Source organism: Mastacembelus armatus, chromosome 6 (assembly GCF_900324485.2).
Source record: "Mastacembelus armatus chromosome 6, fMasArm1.2, whole genome shotgun sequence".
Classification (NCBI taxonomy): Eukaryota; Metazoa; Chordata; class Actinopteri; order Synbranchiformes; family Mastacembelidae; genus Mastacembelus; species Mastacembelus armatus.
In genome coordinates, this window is record NC_046638.1 from 10,784,634 (window position 1) to 10,801,607 (window position 16,974).

Consider the following 16,974-nt stretch of genomic DNA (forward strand, 5'->3'; position numbering starts at 1 on the left):
TAAAAAGCATATACGAAAAATCACGTTGTAGGGCAGTTTCTTAAACATATTATTGTTCCAAAAAAACATGACAAAAAGCGGCTGTTTTTTTACGCACTTAAAGGTTGGTGGATGGTCGTGTTCGTCGTTCTTCCTTCTTCCAAAAATATGATTAAAAAGCACACACGCAAGCTGCTGTTATGACAATGCTAAATTGATAGATTTTGGTTTTACTTTGATTTTAATGTGGTAATGTCATCACCTGATCACCTGTCAGTAGTGTTTTGCCAATCTAACAGGTGCTGTTGCCATGCTTTCTCCTGCACACATATGATTTTTTTTTTTTTTTGCCAAGGAAACAGTTTCGCTTTGGAAAAGTAGATTTTACACACCATGCCTCCGTCTGAATTATCATATGAAGAGTATGTGAGAAACCTGTAATAGTAAGTTATATTTTTTCATGTTGTGTATGGGCCACCTGCTGGTGATGATGATTTCGCAAAACGTTAGAAGAACAAACACAGGCTGAATGTTTTGTCCTGTAAACTGAACTGTTTTCAATGGTTTGCTCAAAGGGCTGCGAGCTGTAAGTTCAATGCTGAGAAGACCTGTGACTGGCTGGGAGATGGCAGATATACTGGAGCTGCGGACAGATGGGAACTCTCTCCTGAAGGCTGTATGGCTCAGACGCTTGAGACTCACGCGGCTTCTGTTGGAAGGAGGTGCATATATCAACGAGAGCAACGAGCGTGGAGAGACACCACTCATGGTGGCCTGCATGTCCACACACACTGATCAGCAGAGTGTAAGCAAGTCAAAGCTGGTGAAATATTTGCTGGACAATCAGGCAGACCCCAACATACAGGACAAAGCAGGTAGAACAGCACTAATGCACGCCTGCATCCACAAGGCTGGACATGAGGTGGTAGACCACCTGCTGAGTAATGGAGCTGATCCCAGTCTGGAGGACAGGAGCGGGGCCTCAGCCCTAGTCTACGCTATCAATGCAGATGATAAGGAGACACTTAAACTGCTTCTGGATGCATGCAAAGCTAAAGGCAAGGAGGTCATTATAATCACCACAGACAAGTCACCGTCTGGTACTAAAACTACCAAACAGTACCTAAACGTCCCGCCATCACCACAGCTGGATGAGCGGTCCTCCCCAGCATACTGCACCTCTCCCTCTGATATTAACGTTACTGCATCTCCCACACCTGAGCAAGAAGAACAAAACACAGTCTTCAGTTTTCAGACGAAGTTGAAAACCTCTAGTTCAGCTGCAAAACTAGCCAACGGACCCACATCTCCAACACGTCGGCCTGCAAACCCGAAACGCGCCCGTTTGCCCCAGCTGAAGAGATTGCAGTCAGAGCCTTGGGGGTTGATTGCTCCTTCTGTTCTGGCTGCAGCCGCTGCCCATGAGGAGAATAAGAAAGCCAGTTCTGATGAGGATGTTGTTGCAGGGGTGAACGGACTCTCTCTGAGTAAGAGGTCAGCTTTATCTCGACAGAACAGCGTGGATGGGAAGGACAGCTTATTCCCACTAGTAGGTGAACAGCCTTGCAAAATGACAACCTCACTATCGGTTCCTCCGACATCTAAAGCATCATATGAAAGATCTCTAGGCCAGCACCAGCCGTTGGCACGACGCAGTACTATGCCAACAGAGCAAGAAAGCTGCAGCAGTGGACTAGCCAGTCTGAGAGACACAGTGCATAGGAGACGTCTGGGGAATGATCACTATGACTCAGACTCACAGCTCTACTCAGACTCTGCAATGGTAGACTCCCCTAAGGTCCCGGTGGAGCGGAGGAAACTAAACACATCTCCTCTAGCAATGCTGACCAGCTCCAGAGAATCTCTAGACAGCAATGCCAGCATGTCTTCTCCCAGCACAGCACGTAGGCGTGCACCTGGCCTCCTGGAGAGGAGAGGCTCAGGCACGCTGCTGTTGGACCACATCTCCCATACCAGGCCTGGCCACCTGCCCCCTCTTAATGTCAACCCCAACCCTCCCATTCCTGATATCGGCGCTAGTAGCAAGCCCTCCTCACCTTTGGCAGCAGGTATTAGATCCATAGCCCCCGTAGCACCCAACACACCAAAGAGAGGTGGCCTCAAGTCAAAGAAGAAACTTGTGAGAAGGCACTCTATGCAAGTGGAGCAGATGAAACAGCTTTCTGATTTTGAAGAGCTGGCTCATTAGTGGTAGTGTTTTAGCAGCACATTTTGTGGGTGTAAAATCTTAACATTATTAATTGTCAGGAAGTACATCCATAAGTTTAGTTGTGTAGACTCACCATCATTTAGATGTTGAATAATGTATGAGTTATAAAAAAAATATGTATTCAAACTGAGCAATATAGGTTTCCTCCATGTATTACACCCAACCTTATGGATTATCATCTTTTGACTTCACAACATCTGCTGTAAATGTATTACAGTTTTTGAATGTAAATGCCAAGACATGGTACTTTTCCTCTGAACTAGCTCTCTTACATAATAATGTAAAATGTAGGGAAGATACAGGGTCCATTTGTAGCCAGCAGGCCACTTGGGTGCACTTTGTGCATATGTAATTAGCACCATTAATGAACTTTCTTTGGAAAAGAAAAATGTGATGCACTTGTCTGAGATGTAGCTTTGAGTAAGATGAAATGTGACTGTTTGTAGCAAATTTGTACAAAGTGCCTTCAAGATAAAGATACCTTAAAAAACAGTGGACAGATACATTTAATGTATTAGAATTGTTTTAATTCATGATGATGTAACCAAAATTTGTTTTTATTTCAATTTTGTTGGACTCATGAAAAAAAAAAAAGAATGAACAATATGCCTTAAAAAGCAGGTAAAACAATGGGCTATGTATAACAGCACTTTATTGCCCAGGAGGAAAAAACTGACAATGTTGCTATTAACAGTGTTACAAAAGATTCAAAAGCACATGTAATTCTTATATGATGAATTCAAATATGACTGAATGACATTTGAGCCCATAGTCAATAGAGACATTGGATTTCAATTAAAATGTCATTTCGCTATAATGGCAATCAAAACTAAAGATCATACAGCTTCCATGTAACTTACCTGTGAAGAATTGCTTCTGTTTAGGAAAAGATGAATCTATAGTATTTTTGCAAGTAGTTTGTTGTATATTCTGAATAAATGTCTATCACTTGTGAAGTTCTGTTGTTTATTTACTCATCTTTCTATCAGAAGCGCAGCTGCTAGTAGCTACACAGATGCTCATTAGAAAGAGCACCAGTCCTTCTTCAGGCCACTTGGCAGTCCATTGGTACTGTGACGATGGTGATGATGATGATGATGATGATGATGATCTTCATCACCAATGTCACTGTGATTATGTCAGACCAACCACAGAGGCACTCACATCCCACAGCTTCTTGGCAGCTTCATCATCCAGACCCTGAGGGGCCACTGTTTTCGAGGCACAGTTGCTCTAATCAGTGCAGAATTTATTGTTAAACACACAACTCGATCTGTTCCTACTGTGTAGCTACAAGAACAATTTATCCACCAGGATACAATGATTAATGAGGATGAAAATCACAGGGTATGTTACAACACAGTTACACTGAAATATTTTGACCAAGATGATGGTAATTTAATGATGCTGAAATAGGCAACGTATCGGCATATATCCCACTCTACTAAAAAAAGATATATATATACTACCAGCCAGCAAAAACATTGTTCCACAGAGAAGGACTCATTCAGTGTTTTGTATTTATTCACTTCATCATGAAACACTTGCAGTTTGTTGGATTTATAAACAGCAGATATTTGAAAAGTCTGTCTAAAAGGTGCAGAGTCCGAGTGTTTTCACAAATACAGGAATATGCACCAATTCTTAAATGTCCATCGGTCATTCACTGGAAAACGGCTGAGCTGCCAAAAAGCAAAACAGTTTAGGGATTGGATAATATCTGCAGTAAGAGGAAAAATCTCTTCTGCCAACTCCAGGTTACCCACTAAGAAAAAAGTATACAACTGCCCAAGGGCCCCAGTTTCCCAGTGGCTTCAAATGTCAGAGGTTCACTGTGTAAAAACTGGTTGGTGGTAATTTGATTTCACTTTCCAGCAGCAGGTTATTACTTGATTTTGAGGCCCTGTTTTGAAAATGACCCAGTGCTAAAAATGAAATGCATTAATCAGTATGTTCACAATAACAACGCATCAAATCACGTCTCTGCTGGATGTGTAATATGAAAGGGGGTTGCTCATAGCGACAAATCAGAGACTTTCCACTTTCCATCAGATGCTCTGTGGTCCTGTGGAAATATGATTGAATGGATGCTAGTATTTTCTGTCTGCTGAATATATGGTTTATGTTGAGTTTATAAGGTGATACTCAATCAATATTATGTTGTGTGTTCAGTTCTTCTGCCCCCAAGTGGCCCTAAAAACAACTGATAGAACTTTAAAATTATACTGTATATTTATAGCACTGAGTAGTATGTTTATTTGTGTTTAATTAAACTTTTACACTGCTGGGGTAATACCTGGGGCTATAATTGGCCTTGTGCCTTAAAGCAGTCAGGTGATATTGTCTAACCTGACTGTAGTACAGTACACTTTTAATCTGCAGGATTTTCTTCACTGTGCAGTAGATGGTGGTCTGAACCTCAGCTGGTGATTTGATGAGGAATACGAGGTGTGTATGTACATCTATCATAACCCTAACCCATAGCCCAAAGGGAAATTATGGACAAAACTCTGTCCGAAGTGCCCAAAGATAGATGTTATAGTTACCTTGTAACCTGTTGGACACCTTCCTAGAAAAGAGGCCATTAGCTAATTAACTTAGTGTTTTTTCCAGCAGTGGTACCCTTTCTCCTGATGTTTGGCACTCCTGGTAGAAAAACATCTGCATAAAAAAAGGGGAAAACTGCATCTCTTTCATAAGCTAATTATTAATAATGCAACTCAGAGCTGGCATCTTCAGGAGATCCAGGAGGTTTTCAACAGAAAGTGACCTCAGAAAATTTCAAACCATTTTCAGTCTGTTTTGTTAGATGACTCATAATACCGAAAATTAGGTAAATATGTGGTGTGCTTAAAACAAACCAATAACCAATAACAAAATAAAATAGTAAATAAAGGAAATGAAATAAGTGTATAACTGTAACAACACGCTCCACAATCCACACTCCACAATATTATCTTAATATCATTTAATTTTCTAAGACTGAGGAGATGTGAACATAATCAATACAGGAGGTGAAGCAGGAAATGAAAAGTACATCAAAGCAAGTCAGGCTTTTTAGATATATCCTGAAGTATATTGTAAGCAAGTGGTGGTGACTGGTTTTACCCACTGATAATTAGAGTGGTGGTGGTATGATGAGTGATGACTAGATTTCATGTTTTGCTGTGCAATATTTTATTTGGTGCAATATCTATGATTCGTCCAGCAGAGGTCGCTGTAGGTTCACAACAAATCCCCAATGCTTTTTACAGGACTCCAGTAGATGGAGCACATATATCACGTCAAGCCCTAGGCCCTCTACACTTTATTTTTTTAAATCCACAGTTACCAATCAAATCTAAGAACAGTTGGAAAGTACTTTATATAGCATTCAATTAGATACTGAACTCCTACGAGCAAATTAAGATGTGTCTCTGCTGTTACATGAGCAGACAAAAGAAGAAACCCATTCGCAGTATTACAATGACAGTAAAAATAGCATTACACCCTCAGCTCTAAACTAAAGACTGATCAGACCTGCAACTGAGCAACTGTCTTGAAACAAAAATGTAGTTTGTTGCTTATTGATGAGACTGTTATGTGACAAATCAATAAGCCATTCCCTTTATTTGATATTTCGCACACAGTGGAGAAGCCTAAGAGTCTGGATGAGAACTGAAACTAGAGCTTTAACCTTGGGATTTATAGGGCATCACCCTGTAAAACCCAAGCTGAAATTGGCTGCAAATGTGGTAAATGTGGGCTGCATGTAGACACTGTTTACATACCAAGAGTTCAAAGGTTGCCATAAAGTCAGAGAATTTTGTAATGTAATTTTGCTGAACTACATTCTGCATTAAAATCTCTCATTACAAGTGCAGGACAGAAGTGTGCATTTCAGGGACAAAACTGTTGACCTTCAATAAGCTTTTTTTTACATAATGCTATAAACACAAGTTGAGGAATATTATTTTTCATATAGCTTACCACATTGTATCTTTATAGACGTGACCATTGTCAATGCAGGCCCCATATTCTTCAGTGAAAGAGTACTTCAGAGGTGACCTGGGTGTCTCTTTTATTGGCTCACCACCAAGCCCATCATGTGACTGCACTGCACACTTCCCATCTTTCTCCCAGTATGGTAACAGTCCCCTTCTAAAATTAGAGGGCCCTCTGTCGAGACATTTTGGAATGTGACTATCCTGTACTCTCAGATGACTTGGGAACTCAGTAAATTTCACCTTGGTTTTCTGTTTACTTTACTAATTAGTAATGTGTACTTAACCTAACTTCTTCTCTATTAGTTATTACATAATTCCTGTGGAGTTAATTTGTTGTATTAATATTGTTGTGAGCAAATCTCTCAATTGGCCTGCACTTTTCTAAAGTAAATGTTTCACATAACAAAATCTGTAAGATCTGTGCATTTGTATCTCATCATGTTCAAATTATTTGGTCAGCTGAAAAGTGAATAATGTTTTTGCTTCCCATTACAATTTTTTACACATAGTTTTTAGATCTCATTTGATTTTGATTGGTTTCAGGCCTCCTGCCCCCTGGATGTTTCAGGATAATGGATGGATGGTAGATGGATGGGTGGATATGACTTTGTGCGGATTTCTCCACATGGCTTTTTAACTTGTTTCCTGACACCTCTATTTCTCACAGCTGGTAACATGTACATATGCATTTTTGTCCACATTCTTGTAAATCAGATCTTTAGGTTTACTCAACATCAGCTATCATTTAGCTCACATAATAAATTATGTGTCTGTATTAGAAAGCTTCCATTGATCTTGAGTGTCCTTGGAGTAGGCACTACTCCCGAGCATTGGGATGTAATGCTAACTTGTGAGCGCAGGCACTCACTTATATGGACCATCATAATTTGGGAACATTTACGCATTAAGAAGGTCCCGGCTCGGCTCTGAGGTCCAGAACGAGGCTGTGTGGACCTCCTGTTTCAGTCCCTCCTCTGTGACTGTGTGGCTCTGACGTTGTACTCAGCGTGTCCCGCCGGGGAGGGAGAGAAGGGCGGTGCTGCGGCTACTGACTACATTGCAAGGGACCTCGGAGTGGGTTGCCCCCTCTTTGCTCTGACTTTCGTCGAGTGCTAACCGCAGTCTGATTCGGGCCGGGGAGACATGGCTGGATATCTGAAAGTCCTCACCTCTCTGTCGAGGTCTGCCGGTTCCGCTTTTTCCAGAAACCCCGCGGTGCTTGCGCCGGCTGCAAACTGCCAGACTTTGCAACAAAGACACTGTGAGTGATGAACGGACTGGTCCTCAGCACCACTATGCTGACAGTCACCCTTGTGATAAGATAGTGCTTTATTAAAATACATATAGCAAGACAGTGTAATGTCGGCGTAGCGACGGAGCGACAAAATGAGCCAACCTCTAACGTTCAACTAACCGGCGGCACCGAGCTAACGCAGCTAGCCGCAATACGTGAGCTGCTAGCCAGCCGGGATGCCGTTAACAGCTTTTATGATGTGCTCAGCCTCGGGACAATGATGCTCCAAACCCTCCGCTTTGTCTTAATAGTAATAGCTGTTATATGACAGGTCGTTTAGGTATTGAGAAAGTCATAAACGTCGAGATAGAGAAGGGCCGAGACAGCTAACCGACCCCGATCGGGGAGAGCGGTCTTTGTCTTCCCCATCCGAAGTTTGATTGAAACGTGAAGATAATGTGGTCACAGAAATCAATGACACGTTTAAGGTCTAAAGTCCAGCAACAAATCAAATGGGAGCAGGCGTGTTTACATCCCAGAAGAGAGGGATAAATAAAGGAGAAAATCAGTGGCAGCAGATGAATCATATTGAATCTTCCGTTTTGAGCTGTCTGTGCGGAAATATCACTGCTTTTAAATGAAGCTAGAAAACGCAAGTATTGTCACTCCAAGTCTGATTAAATCAGCTGTTGAGATAAAAACAGACGAGGGGGTCTTCAGTCATCGTGTTTGCATTGCCGTGGAAAACTTTTGCCAAGGTCAGCCGCTTCATACGAGACTCCGCTATAGGGAGCAATGGCCGCCGCTAGTGATCGCTCTGTCCTCTATAAACGTTTTCATCCACGATCCCGCAAGGTGCTGAACATTTTACCACTCCTGACCCTAACTTTCAGCTGGAAACCGCTGTGCGGATTATTACAGCGATATTACCACTAAATGCACGCAAATGTGACTGTATTTAGATCAGTGCAGTTTTTTTTTTCTTTTTCTACTGGGGGTACATATTTATCACGTGGGCTCTGCAGACATCGAGTACAGCAGGGATTTGCAACTCTATACCCGCTGGAGTTGTAGAAACACGTCTCCATGCTAACCAGACCAGCACTGTTAAAGCAGTGTGTTTGCTGAAGGGCACTGAGGTTGAATGAGATGACTCAGTTAACATGTCATTGGAGCTTTTGTGGTGTCAGTGGTGGATGATACTAGCCCAGTTTGCACTGTCAGTGACGTTTCAGGTGGATAAAATGCTGTTGCAACCGGAAAAATCTGATACATATGTGAGATTTGTTTCAAACTTCCACCTGCAGCAGCTTTGTCACTGTATTTTTAGTGGTTAATCCGGAATTATCCTGCTTGTGAAACCTGATCCAATTTTGGAGACTAAAAGACATTTAGACCAATAGTAGAAGATTGACAGTGGTGATTGTAGTATTTTATTGCAGTCACAAGTTGCACCGTGCTTCATGGTTACATGCCCTTTAAATTTCACAGTAGTCCTAAAATTGGCCAACATGCAGTTTCTTATTGGTTGTGGATTTTATAGAGAAGGTGCTGTCACTGTCCCAGCTTTAGTTTGTAAACTTCAGTTATCCCCTTGTAGATGTCTGCGGTCTCTCCTGCAGCCTGGTTTTAATTCATTTTGTTTAGTTGGTGAATGCCTTTATTTGTTATAGGATTAAACTGAAGCGGTTTAAGGCTCCTTTGTCTGTGCTGAAAGTTAACTATAGAGGACACACAGCTAAAGGTTATTCCGGTCACCTTGGCGCAACATCCTGTTTATATGTGTGTCATAATGTACGTGCACAAGTAATATAGAGCACATAGTATATGAACCCCACAGTTTAGTTTTAAAATTATTTGTAAACACCCTGTGCTACAGGCAGGCTATTTAAAACCACTGAACACTGAGGGTTGGCATGGGCCACTGGGTCAGATTATTAGTAGTGTTTACCTATTCCTTATCTGGGTTTAAACCACGATTTAATGATTTTATCCTGCATTCTTGTACAGCTTATTGAGTAAAAACAACATGCAAGTATAAATGAAGATTGATCTTATTAGTGCAAGCTGTGAAATATAGTATGAGCTGCTGTGCAGTTCTTTCACGTTCCATTGGTTGTTTATGCTACTGTCTCGTTTTGGTTCAAATTATTCGTTAGAAGAAAAAAATCTCACATATTTATCCTTCATGCATATACAAATGCAGTGACCGGCAGGGGGACAGGATCTTGCCTTAGCTCGTCCTTCATCATTTGGCTTATGTTATGTAATCAGCTCCTGCCTGAGCTCTCCTCCCCCTGCACTGTGATAGTAGAGTCCTGTTTCAGCAGATTTAGGTTAGATGACTCAAATTATGCCAAACTGTAGATATTATTGACCTACCCAGGATGCACTGCAGCAGAGAAATAACGGTTCCTGTAGCAGATAGAGGACAAAGTGTTTTATTGAATTTAAAACAATCCAATTCATCTCTCATCTCTCTGTTCATCAGGTGCTTAATAGCCCTTAGTGTTTAACATATGACAATTAATATTTCTGCTGCTGGCATTTGTTGTGACATGTTATAACTTAAAAGTCTCACCTCTCTTTGCTGTGAGGTTATTTTCAGTTCTTTCTAGTCACATGTACAGAATCTCTTGTCTGTAGGGTTTGGGGCATGGGAAGAGAGCAGAGGTTGTTTTGACAGGTGCTGCCATGACAAATCCTAACTAGGTCAAATGTCTTCACAGACACACATGGATCTTTAGTTGATTTCTGTAATCCTGCGAGACACCTTAGGCTCACTTGCATTATTCTGGGAAGGCTTTAATAGCAGTGGTGGAGCATTAACTTAGCTGGGAAGTCTGAGAGTCACTTGATCCTCTGCACCTCCCCATGTTCTTTTCTTTTCACTGAAATGGTCTGACTGGCAGGACTTTAGCACACTGAGCAGAATGAGAGCAGATATTAAGCTGCATTGATGCAACTGAAAAACAACAAAGTCAGAAGACCACTCCCTTTAAAGTCATGAAAATAAATATATATATATTATATATATATATATATATAATATATATATATATTATTAGTAGTAGTAGTATAACTAGTTTTAGTATTAGTATTATTTTGAGAGTATAGTATATATGAGTATACTCTCATATAGAGAGTAAAATAAATAACAAACAGCAAAGATGTAACATAGACCTTGGCGTTTTCTGATGGGCCAAATGTGTGTTGTAATTCTACTATTTATTGATCAGGTTTCTTCTAGCAAAAATATGAAAACTTCCCTGGTTTAAGCTTGTGAATTTTGAGGGTTTGTTGCTTTCCTTCATCGTATAAGTCATTTCATAGATTGACAGACTAATTGAATTAATATTGCCTTAAAACAGAATCAAAGCTAACCTATTCTTTATTTCCAATCAATGTAGTTTTCTTAACTTAAGTCTTTGACCTGAAAATAAACCAAATAGTCATACTTAAACCCTTTTGTATGTGTGACTGACAGATGCTGACAAACGCATTAAAGTGTCTCAGCCGGTGGTGGAGATGGACGGAGATGAGATGACCCGCATCATCTGGGAGTTCATCAAAGAGAAGGTAATACAGTGGCATTCTGAAGTGGATTGGTGAACACCCAGATACTGGTGTGGGGCTCAGAGAACCGCAAATCTGTGTTGTCTGACTCGTCTATTTTTATACACAGACTGACGTGTGTAGGGGAGGGTTACGTGGAGGATTATGTAGGATGTGGGGGGAGGGCTTCTGTGATGTTTCATTCAGTCACTGGCTGGCTGCCTCAGAATGAACAGATGGTTTGTTGGCTCAGGAAGAACACGTGCAGAAGCTTGGGATTGATACTGATGACCAGTTACATTGTCATGTTTACAGTCCCACTGATCCCAGAATGCACTGTATGAAAGTTTTTTTTATTTTCATTTTAAATTATTCTCCAAAAGCCTCAAAATGGTTGTCTGGACATCAAAACATGCTGCAGTAGACTAGGTTGTAGCTGCTAATTCTGGTTTTTGTTTGTGGTCTTTTAGCTCATCCTGTCCAATGTTGATGTTGAGCTGAAGTATTTTGACCTGGGTCTGCCATATCGTGACCAGACTAATGACCAGGTCACCATCGACTCTGCCCTGGCTACAAAGAAGTACCATGTGGCTGTTAAATGTGCCACCATCACACCCGATGAAGCCAGAGTGGAAGGTCTGTAATAAAGTTGATAGCTATTATACGTTTCAGATTTCGGGTTAGTTTAGATTTGCAATCACAGCCTTGCAAGTTATTGTACTCACTGCCAGGCAGTTAAGTAATTAGATTCAGTGCTCTTGTCTGGCAGTAGATGCTCTTTTTATTGTTCACGGACTGAAAGTTTATAGGTAAAACTACACTAAAACTAAAAGAGTCTGATTGGGAACTTATCTTTTTTAATCCTTAAATATAAGCACTTAGGTGGAATAGTTTTAATAATTGGGGGAAATGGAAAATAATATTCACAACAAAGATAACGGAAAGATATTTATAATCCAATATACACAAACATGTTTTTTGGAAGTGGGAAGAACTCAAATTGCTGTCAAAAAGGCTTTGCAGACAGTTAATTGAAAACACTAGTAAAGTACATGTATAGTTAAAATGGTTTGTGCATTGGATAGTTCTCTGTAACTGGCAAATGTTTTGTTTGGTGCTCTGTAACATGATTTCTAAATACACGTTTGTGTTCCTTGGTTGTGTAGAGTTTAGCCTGAAGAAGATGTGGAAGAGCCCTAACGGAACCATCAGGAACATCCTGGGCGGCACCGTCTTCCGTGAACCAATCATCTGCAAGAACATTCCCAGGCTTGTTCCAGGCTGGACACAGCCCATCACCATCGGCAGACATGCCTTTGGTGATCAGGTTAGCTTTGTTTAAATGCTGAAGAAAATGTGGTAGTTCAGTTTACAGTAATGTTTCTTTCACCTTTTGAATCCAGAGTAAAACAGGCAACATGAAGATTGATATAAAATGAAAGGTAATGAAACTGTGTGTTTGTTCCACAGTACAGAGCAACAGACTTTGTTGTGAACCAGCCTGGCAAATTCAAGATTATCTTCTCACCTGCTGATGGAAGTGCAAACAAGGAATGGGAGGTCTTTGACTTTCCTGCTGGCGGCTGTGGAATGGGCATGTACAACACAGATGAGGTGTGTGTGTGTGCTTATACTTAAAGAATAAGGTTGAATATTTTTGTTACTGTCAACAAATACCATAAAAGGCCAGCCTCAATGTGGCTGTTAGTCTCTCAATACTTTTTGACTGCCCCAGTGTGTTTAGTACTCAGTCCAAAGTCTAGCTGTTCCTACTGAAAGCCTATATCTTAAACGTTTGGTCAGAAATAAATATTGCTGGAGCGTGTTTTTTTAACCTGAATACCTGAGCAGTGTAGTTTATAGTTACACAAGAGAAACTTGTGTGTTTGTTGGACTGTTTTCTGTCATTAATTTTAAATATTAACAAAAAAAAAAAATAAAATACACTACAGTTCCATGTCCATTAGACTGAAGGAATTTGTCAGCCAGTGGAATTGAATTGTGTGGGCTGAGTGGTTAGCACTGTTGCCTCACAGCAAGAAGGGCACAGGTTCACAACCAACAGGGACCTTTCTGGGTGGAGTTGTGGAGTGCATGTTCTCCCTGTGCTTGAATGGATTTACTCTGGGTACTTCAGAGTGGGTCAGTTTCCTCCCATAGTCCAAAAACATGCATGTTAGTTTGACTGGTGACTCTAAATTGCCCATAGGAGAGAATGTGAGTGTGTGTGGTTGTTTGTCTTTATGTGTCTCTTTGTGGCCCTGTGATGGACTGGTGACCTGTCCAGGGTGTACCCCTGCCTTTCACCCAACGAGAGCTGGGATAGGCTCCAGCAGATCTTCATGACCCTGGTTAGAAATAAGCGGCTATAGATAATGGATGGATGGATGGATGGAACTGTGTGGCTACACACTGAAATAATCTATATCATACTTTGGCTTTTACACAGATTTCCACATGTGCCCTTTAAAAGTCTCCAGGGACTGTTGTGTCCTGGACAAAAGATAAGAAAAATCACTCCACATCTGAGCAAGACCCTTGTCTATCTGAAAAGTTGTCAGTGTATTCTTCAATGTGAGACGTCATCTGTTTCTTTAGGAATAGTCATATAGCACAAAATAATAATAGCTTGTTTAATTCTTCCCAGTTCTGTTTTCAAGCCATTAACAGTTATGGACATTTGTCCATCATAGTACTGAGGTTTTAGTCCTTAAACTTTAAATTCTATACATGTTATGCTTTAAATTCCGCCTTAGGTGATTTGTAAAACTGACACAGCAGCCACTGAAGTGGACTAAGCTCCTTTGACCTGCTTTGCTACCATTCTGTTTGTCTTCGTCAGAACGGGTGTGTTTGATTTAACAACATCAGAGGTCACAGTAGATGACTTTCAACGTGTCAAGGGAAAAGTTGTTAACCTCTATACTACTGATAAAACCTACAACAGCCAACCAACAGTCATGAACTGTTTGTATTTTTCTTCCCACAGTCAATCACAGGCTTTGCACACAGCTGCTTCCAATATGCTATTGCCAAGAAATGGCCCCTGTACATGAGCACAAAGAACACCATTCTTAAAGCCTACGATGGCAGATTTAAAGACATCTTCCAGGATATCTTTGAAAAGTGAGTGTCCTTTGTTTTTGACTGGTTCATTTTTAGCTGCAGAATTAATTACTTCTTGTAAAACATACCTTAGTGACAAACACCAGTAATAATGTTCAACTTTATTTATATTGATGAATAGAAAATTAAGCTACCTTTTCACTTAAATGTCATAACCATGGTAAAAAAGCATAAAGTTGCTTTAGCTCATTGTGGTGTTTGTTTCCTACAGAAACTACAAGCCTGAGTTTGACAAACTGAAGATCTGGTATGAGCACAGACTTATTGACGATATGGTCGCACAAGTGCTGAAGTCTTCCGGGGCCTTTGTGTGGGCTTGCAAGAACTATGATGGAGATGTTCAGTCTGATATCCTTGCACAGGGTGAGATATTTGGAAAACATGTCTGCCTCTTCTTCGTTGAAAAAAGAGTTTGTTAGAAAATACTGATATCTATAAGCATTTAAGATGATTGGCAATTTTTGAGCAGATGTGGGTTGCTCTAAAGGATTGCATGTTTCCTCCTTTAGGTTTTGGCTCTCTTGGATTGATGACATCAGTTCTTGTATGCCCTGATGGCAAGACTATTGAGGCTGAAGCTGCCCACGGCACAGTAACCAGGCACTATCGTGAACATCAAAAGGTTTGTAACCATCCATCTTTGTAAGTCCTATGGCTCTGTATTAGGCAGTGGAACAGAAAATGAGTGAAGCTGAGTGAAGCTTATGGCCTTGCCCTGCTTGACAGTATAATCAGTGGAGTTATTCTGCCACCATGTGGTGAAAAATGAGAATAAGAAGTATGCTTAGGCATCTGACTCCAGCAAAAAAAAAAGCGATGCTCTATTTTCATGATAATTTGACAATAAAAATAAAAATAGTGTAATAGTGTGTAGTAATTTAAAAGTAGAAAAAAGCTAACTTTCAACTCTGCTTTCAGGGTAGGCCGACCAGCACCAACCCCATTGCCAGCATCTTTGCCTGGACCAGGGGCTTGGAGCATCGTGGCAAACTCGATGGCAACCCTGATCTTATGAAGTAAGAGATGCGTAGTATTGTAGTGAACATACTTTGCCTTGCATGGAAAAATAGCTTTTCTAAATGTATTTGTTCATATACAGGTTCTCGCAGACACTGGAGAGGGTGTGCGTGGAAACTGTTGAGAGTGGTACGATGACAAAGGACCTTGCGGGCTGCATCCATGGCCTGTCCAAGTAGGTTTATTTTTTTTGTTAATATTTGTTTTACGGTGTAGTTGTTGATTTAGGTTTGACTTACATATACTCAATAGCCCTTTCATTAAATAGACCTAGTTTCTGCCCCTAGTACATTTGTCTGAGTTCATCATTGATTCATCCAACATCCTGGAAGTATCTCAATAGAGATGACAACACATCCTTAACATCGCTTCTTTCAGTGTTGTCAGTATTGCAAAAAAAATACCAGTCTTCAGTCTCTCGAGCATACTGCATGGTAAATAGGAAATTTTAATGCCTATTTTTCAAATTTCTCTGACATTTTATTAATCAAACAATTCAGGAACATAATCTGCAGATTCATCAATAATAAAATAATCATTAGGCACAGCCCTAATTTCAAGTATGCATCCATTTAGTCCATGGAGCATCTTTATGTTTTGGGACATTAAGCCTATAATGGCCCCAAAAAATGAATAATGTTTGGTGCTTTCAATGAGAGAGTTCCTTCTTTTAACCCTGATTTTAAAATATTTCCTTTGATTGAAGTACCAGTTTAATAAAGTGCCGTAAGTCAGGGTGTTACTTAACCTGATTCTGACTTGCCAACATGTAATCCAGGTTGGGAACCTGAAACTTTGTCCCTTACATGCCCTTGTCTCTGGGCATATTGGAGGGGGTTTCTTTTTTTCCATCTGACAGAGAAGGCTGTCATGTGCAAATCAAACAGGAGCCATGCGATTTTAAGGGCTTTCTAAAATATTAGGTAGTGATGTAGTTTTCCTGATTTCAAATAAACATTAACTACACACATATTGCATGTCTATTTAGATCCAGGTATAGACCCAAGTTTTTTTTAACATTAATTTTTAAGGGTTAGGTAGCTCTAATGAAGCTACAGTCTTGTTTTTATCCATGAGGCAATGCACACATCTGCCAGTGATTGGATGTTATTTTTGTCATTGAAGGCGGTACTCTCTGGAAACAAGAAATGCTTAAATACAGGGCAGCCATTTTTATTTTTTAAAAATACATTTGTTTTTTTGTAGTATCAAGTCACACTGTGTTTTAGTTGCTTATATCATGCACCTTCTCCTTTCTAATGTTTAAGTAATAAATACAGTGGTTTCATTAACCAACACAATTATTGTAAATATTGATAATAAAAATGTTACTTGTATTGCACAATCCTGTTTTACATTGTTGTTTCCTAAAGTGCGGTATTGAATTTTGTTGATCTGCTCTGTCTTGTTTTACCTTCTCAGTGTCAAGCTCAACGAGCATTACGTCAATACTACAGACTTCCTCGACGCCATCAAGACAAATCTGGATAAAGCCCTCGGCAAGTGAAGGACTTGAAAGAATATAGTTAGCCTGAAGATGGCAATGTCAGTCTTCTGTTTTTGTACCTCATTTTTAACTTAAAGGTCAATACATTCACTTGCATTTTGTCTGAAGGAAAAATTGTATTCTGTATAGGATTAAGTAGTGTTCTATTAGGTTATTACACAGTTGAGAACTGTCCTTTCACCTGATACCTCCCTGACGATCTGTCCCATGATTTGCAAGTTTTTATTTTTGTAACGTGAAGTACTGTATTCAATACTGTGTAATGCCTTGGGCAGGGCTGATGCATGAGTCAAATGCATTTGACAATAAATCCTCTGTTTGACCCACTATTAATAATTTT

General features: G+C 40.2%; 2 protein-coding genes across 2 annotated transcripts; both read left to right on the plus strand.

The window, feature by feature from the left end:
• The first annotated feature begins 574 nt into the window (after positions 1–574).
• ankrd34c (ankyrin repeat domain 34C) lies at positions 575–2,188 on the plus strand. The gene has a single exon (XM_026311954.1). It carries the CDS (start codon positions 575–577, stop codon positions 2,186–2,188), a length of 1,614 nt encoding a protein of 537 aa, XP_026167739.1.
• Positions 2,189–7,220: 5,032 nt separating this feature from the next.
• Positions 7,221–16,963, plus strand: idh2 (isocitrate dehydrogenase (NADP(+)) 2). Its single transcript, XM_026310758.2, has 11 exons — positions 7,221–7,456; positions 10,917–11,008; positions 11,455–11,620; positions 12,151–12,311; positions 12,455–12,598; positions 13,974–14,110; positions 14,322–14,473; positions 14,620–14,732; positions 15,029–15,126; positions 15,210–15,302; positions 16,550–16,963. Exons 1-11 carry the CDS (start codon positions 7,339–7,341, stop codon positions 16,632–16,634), a joined length of 1,359 nt encoding a protein of 452 aa, XP_026166543.1. The 5' UTR covers positions 7,221–7,338; the 3' UTR covers positions 16,635–16,963.
• The last annotated feature ends 11 nt before the right edge of the window (positions 16,964–16,974 follow it).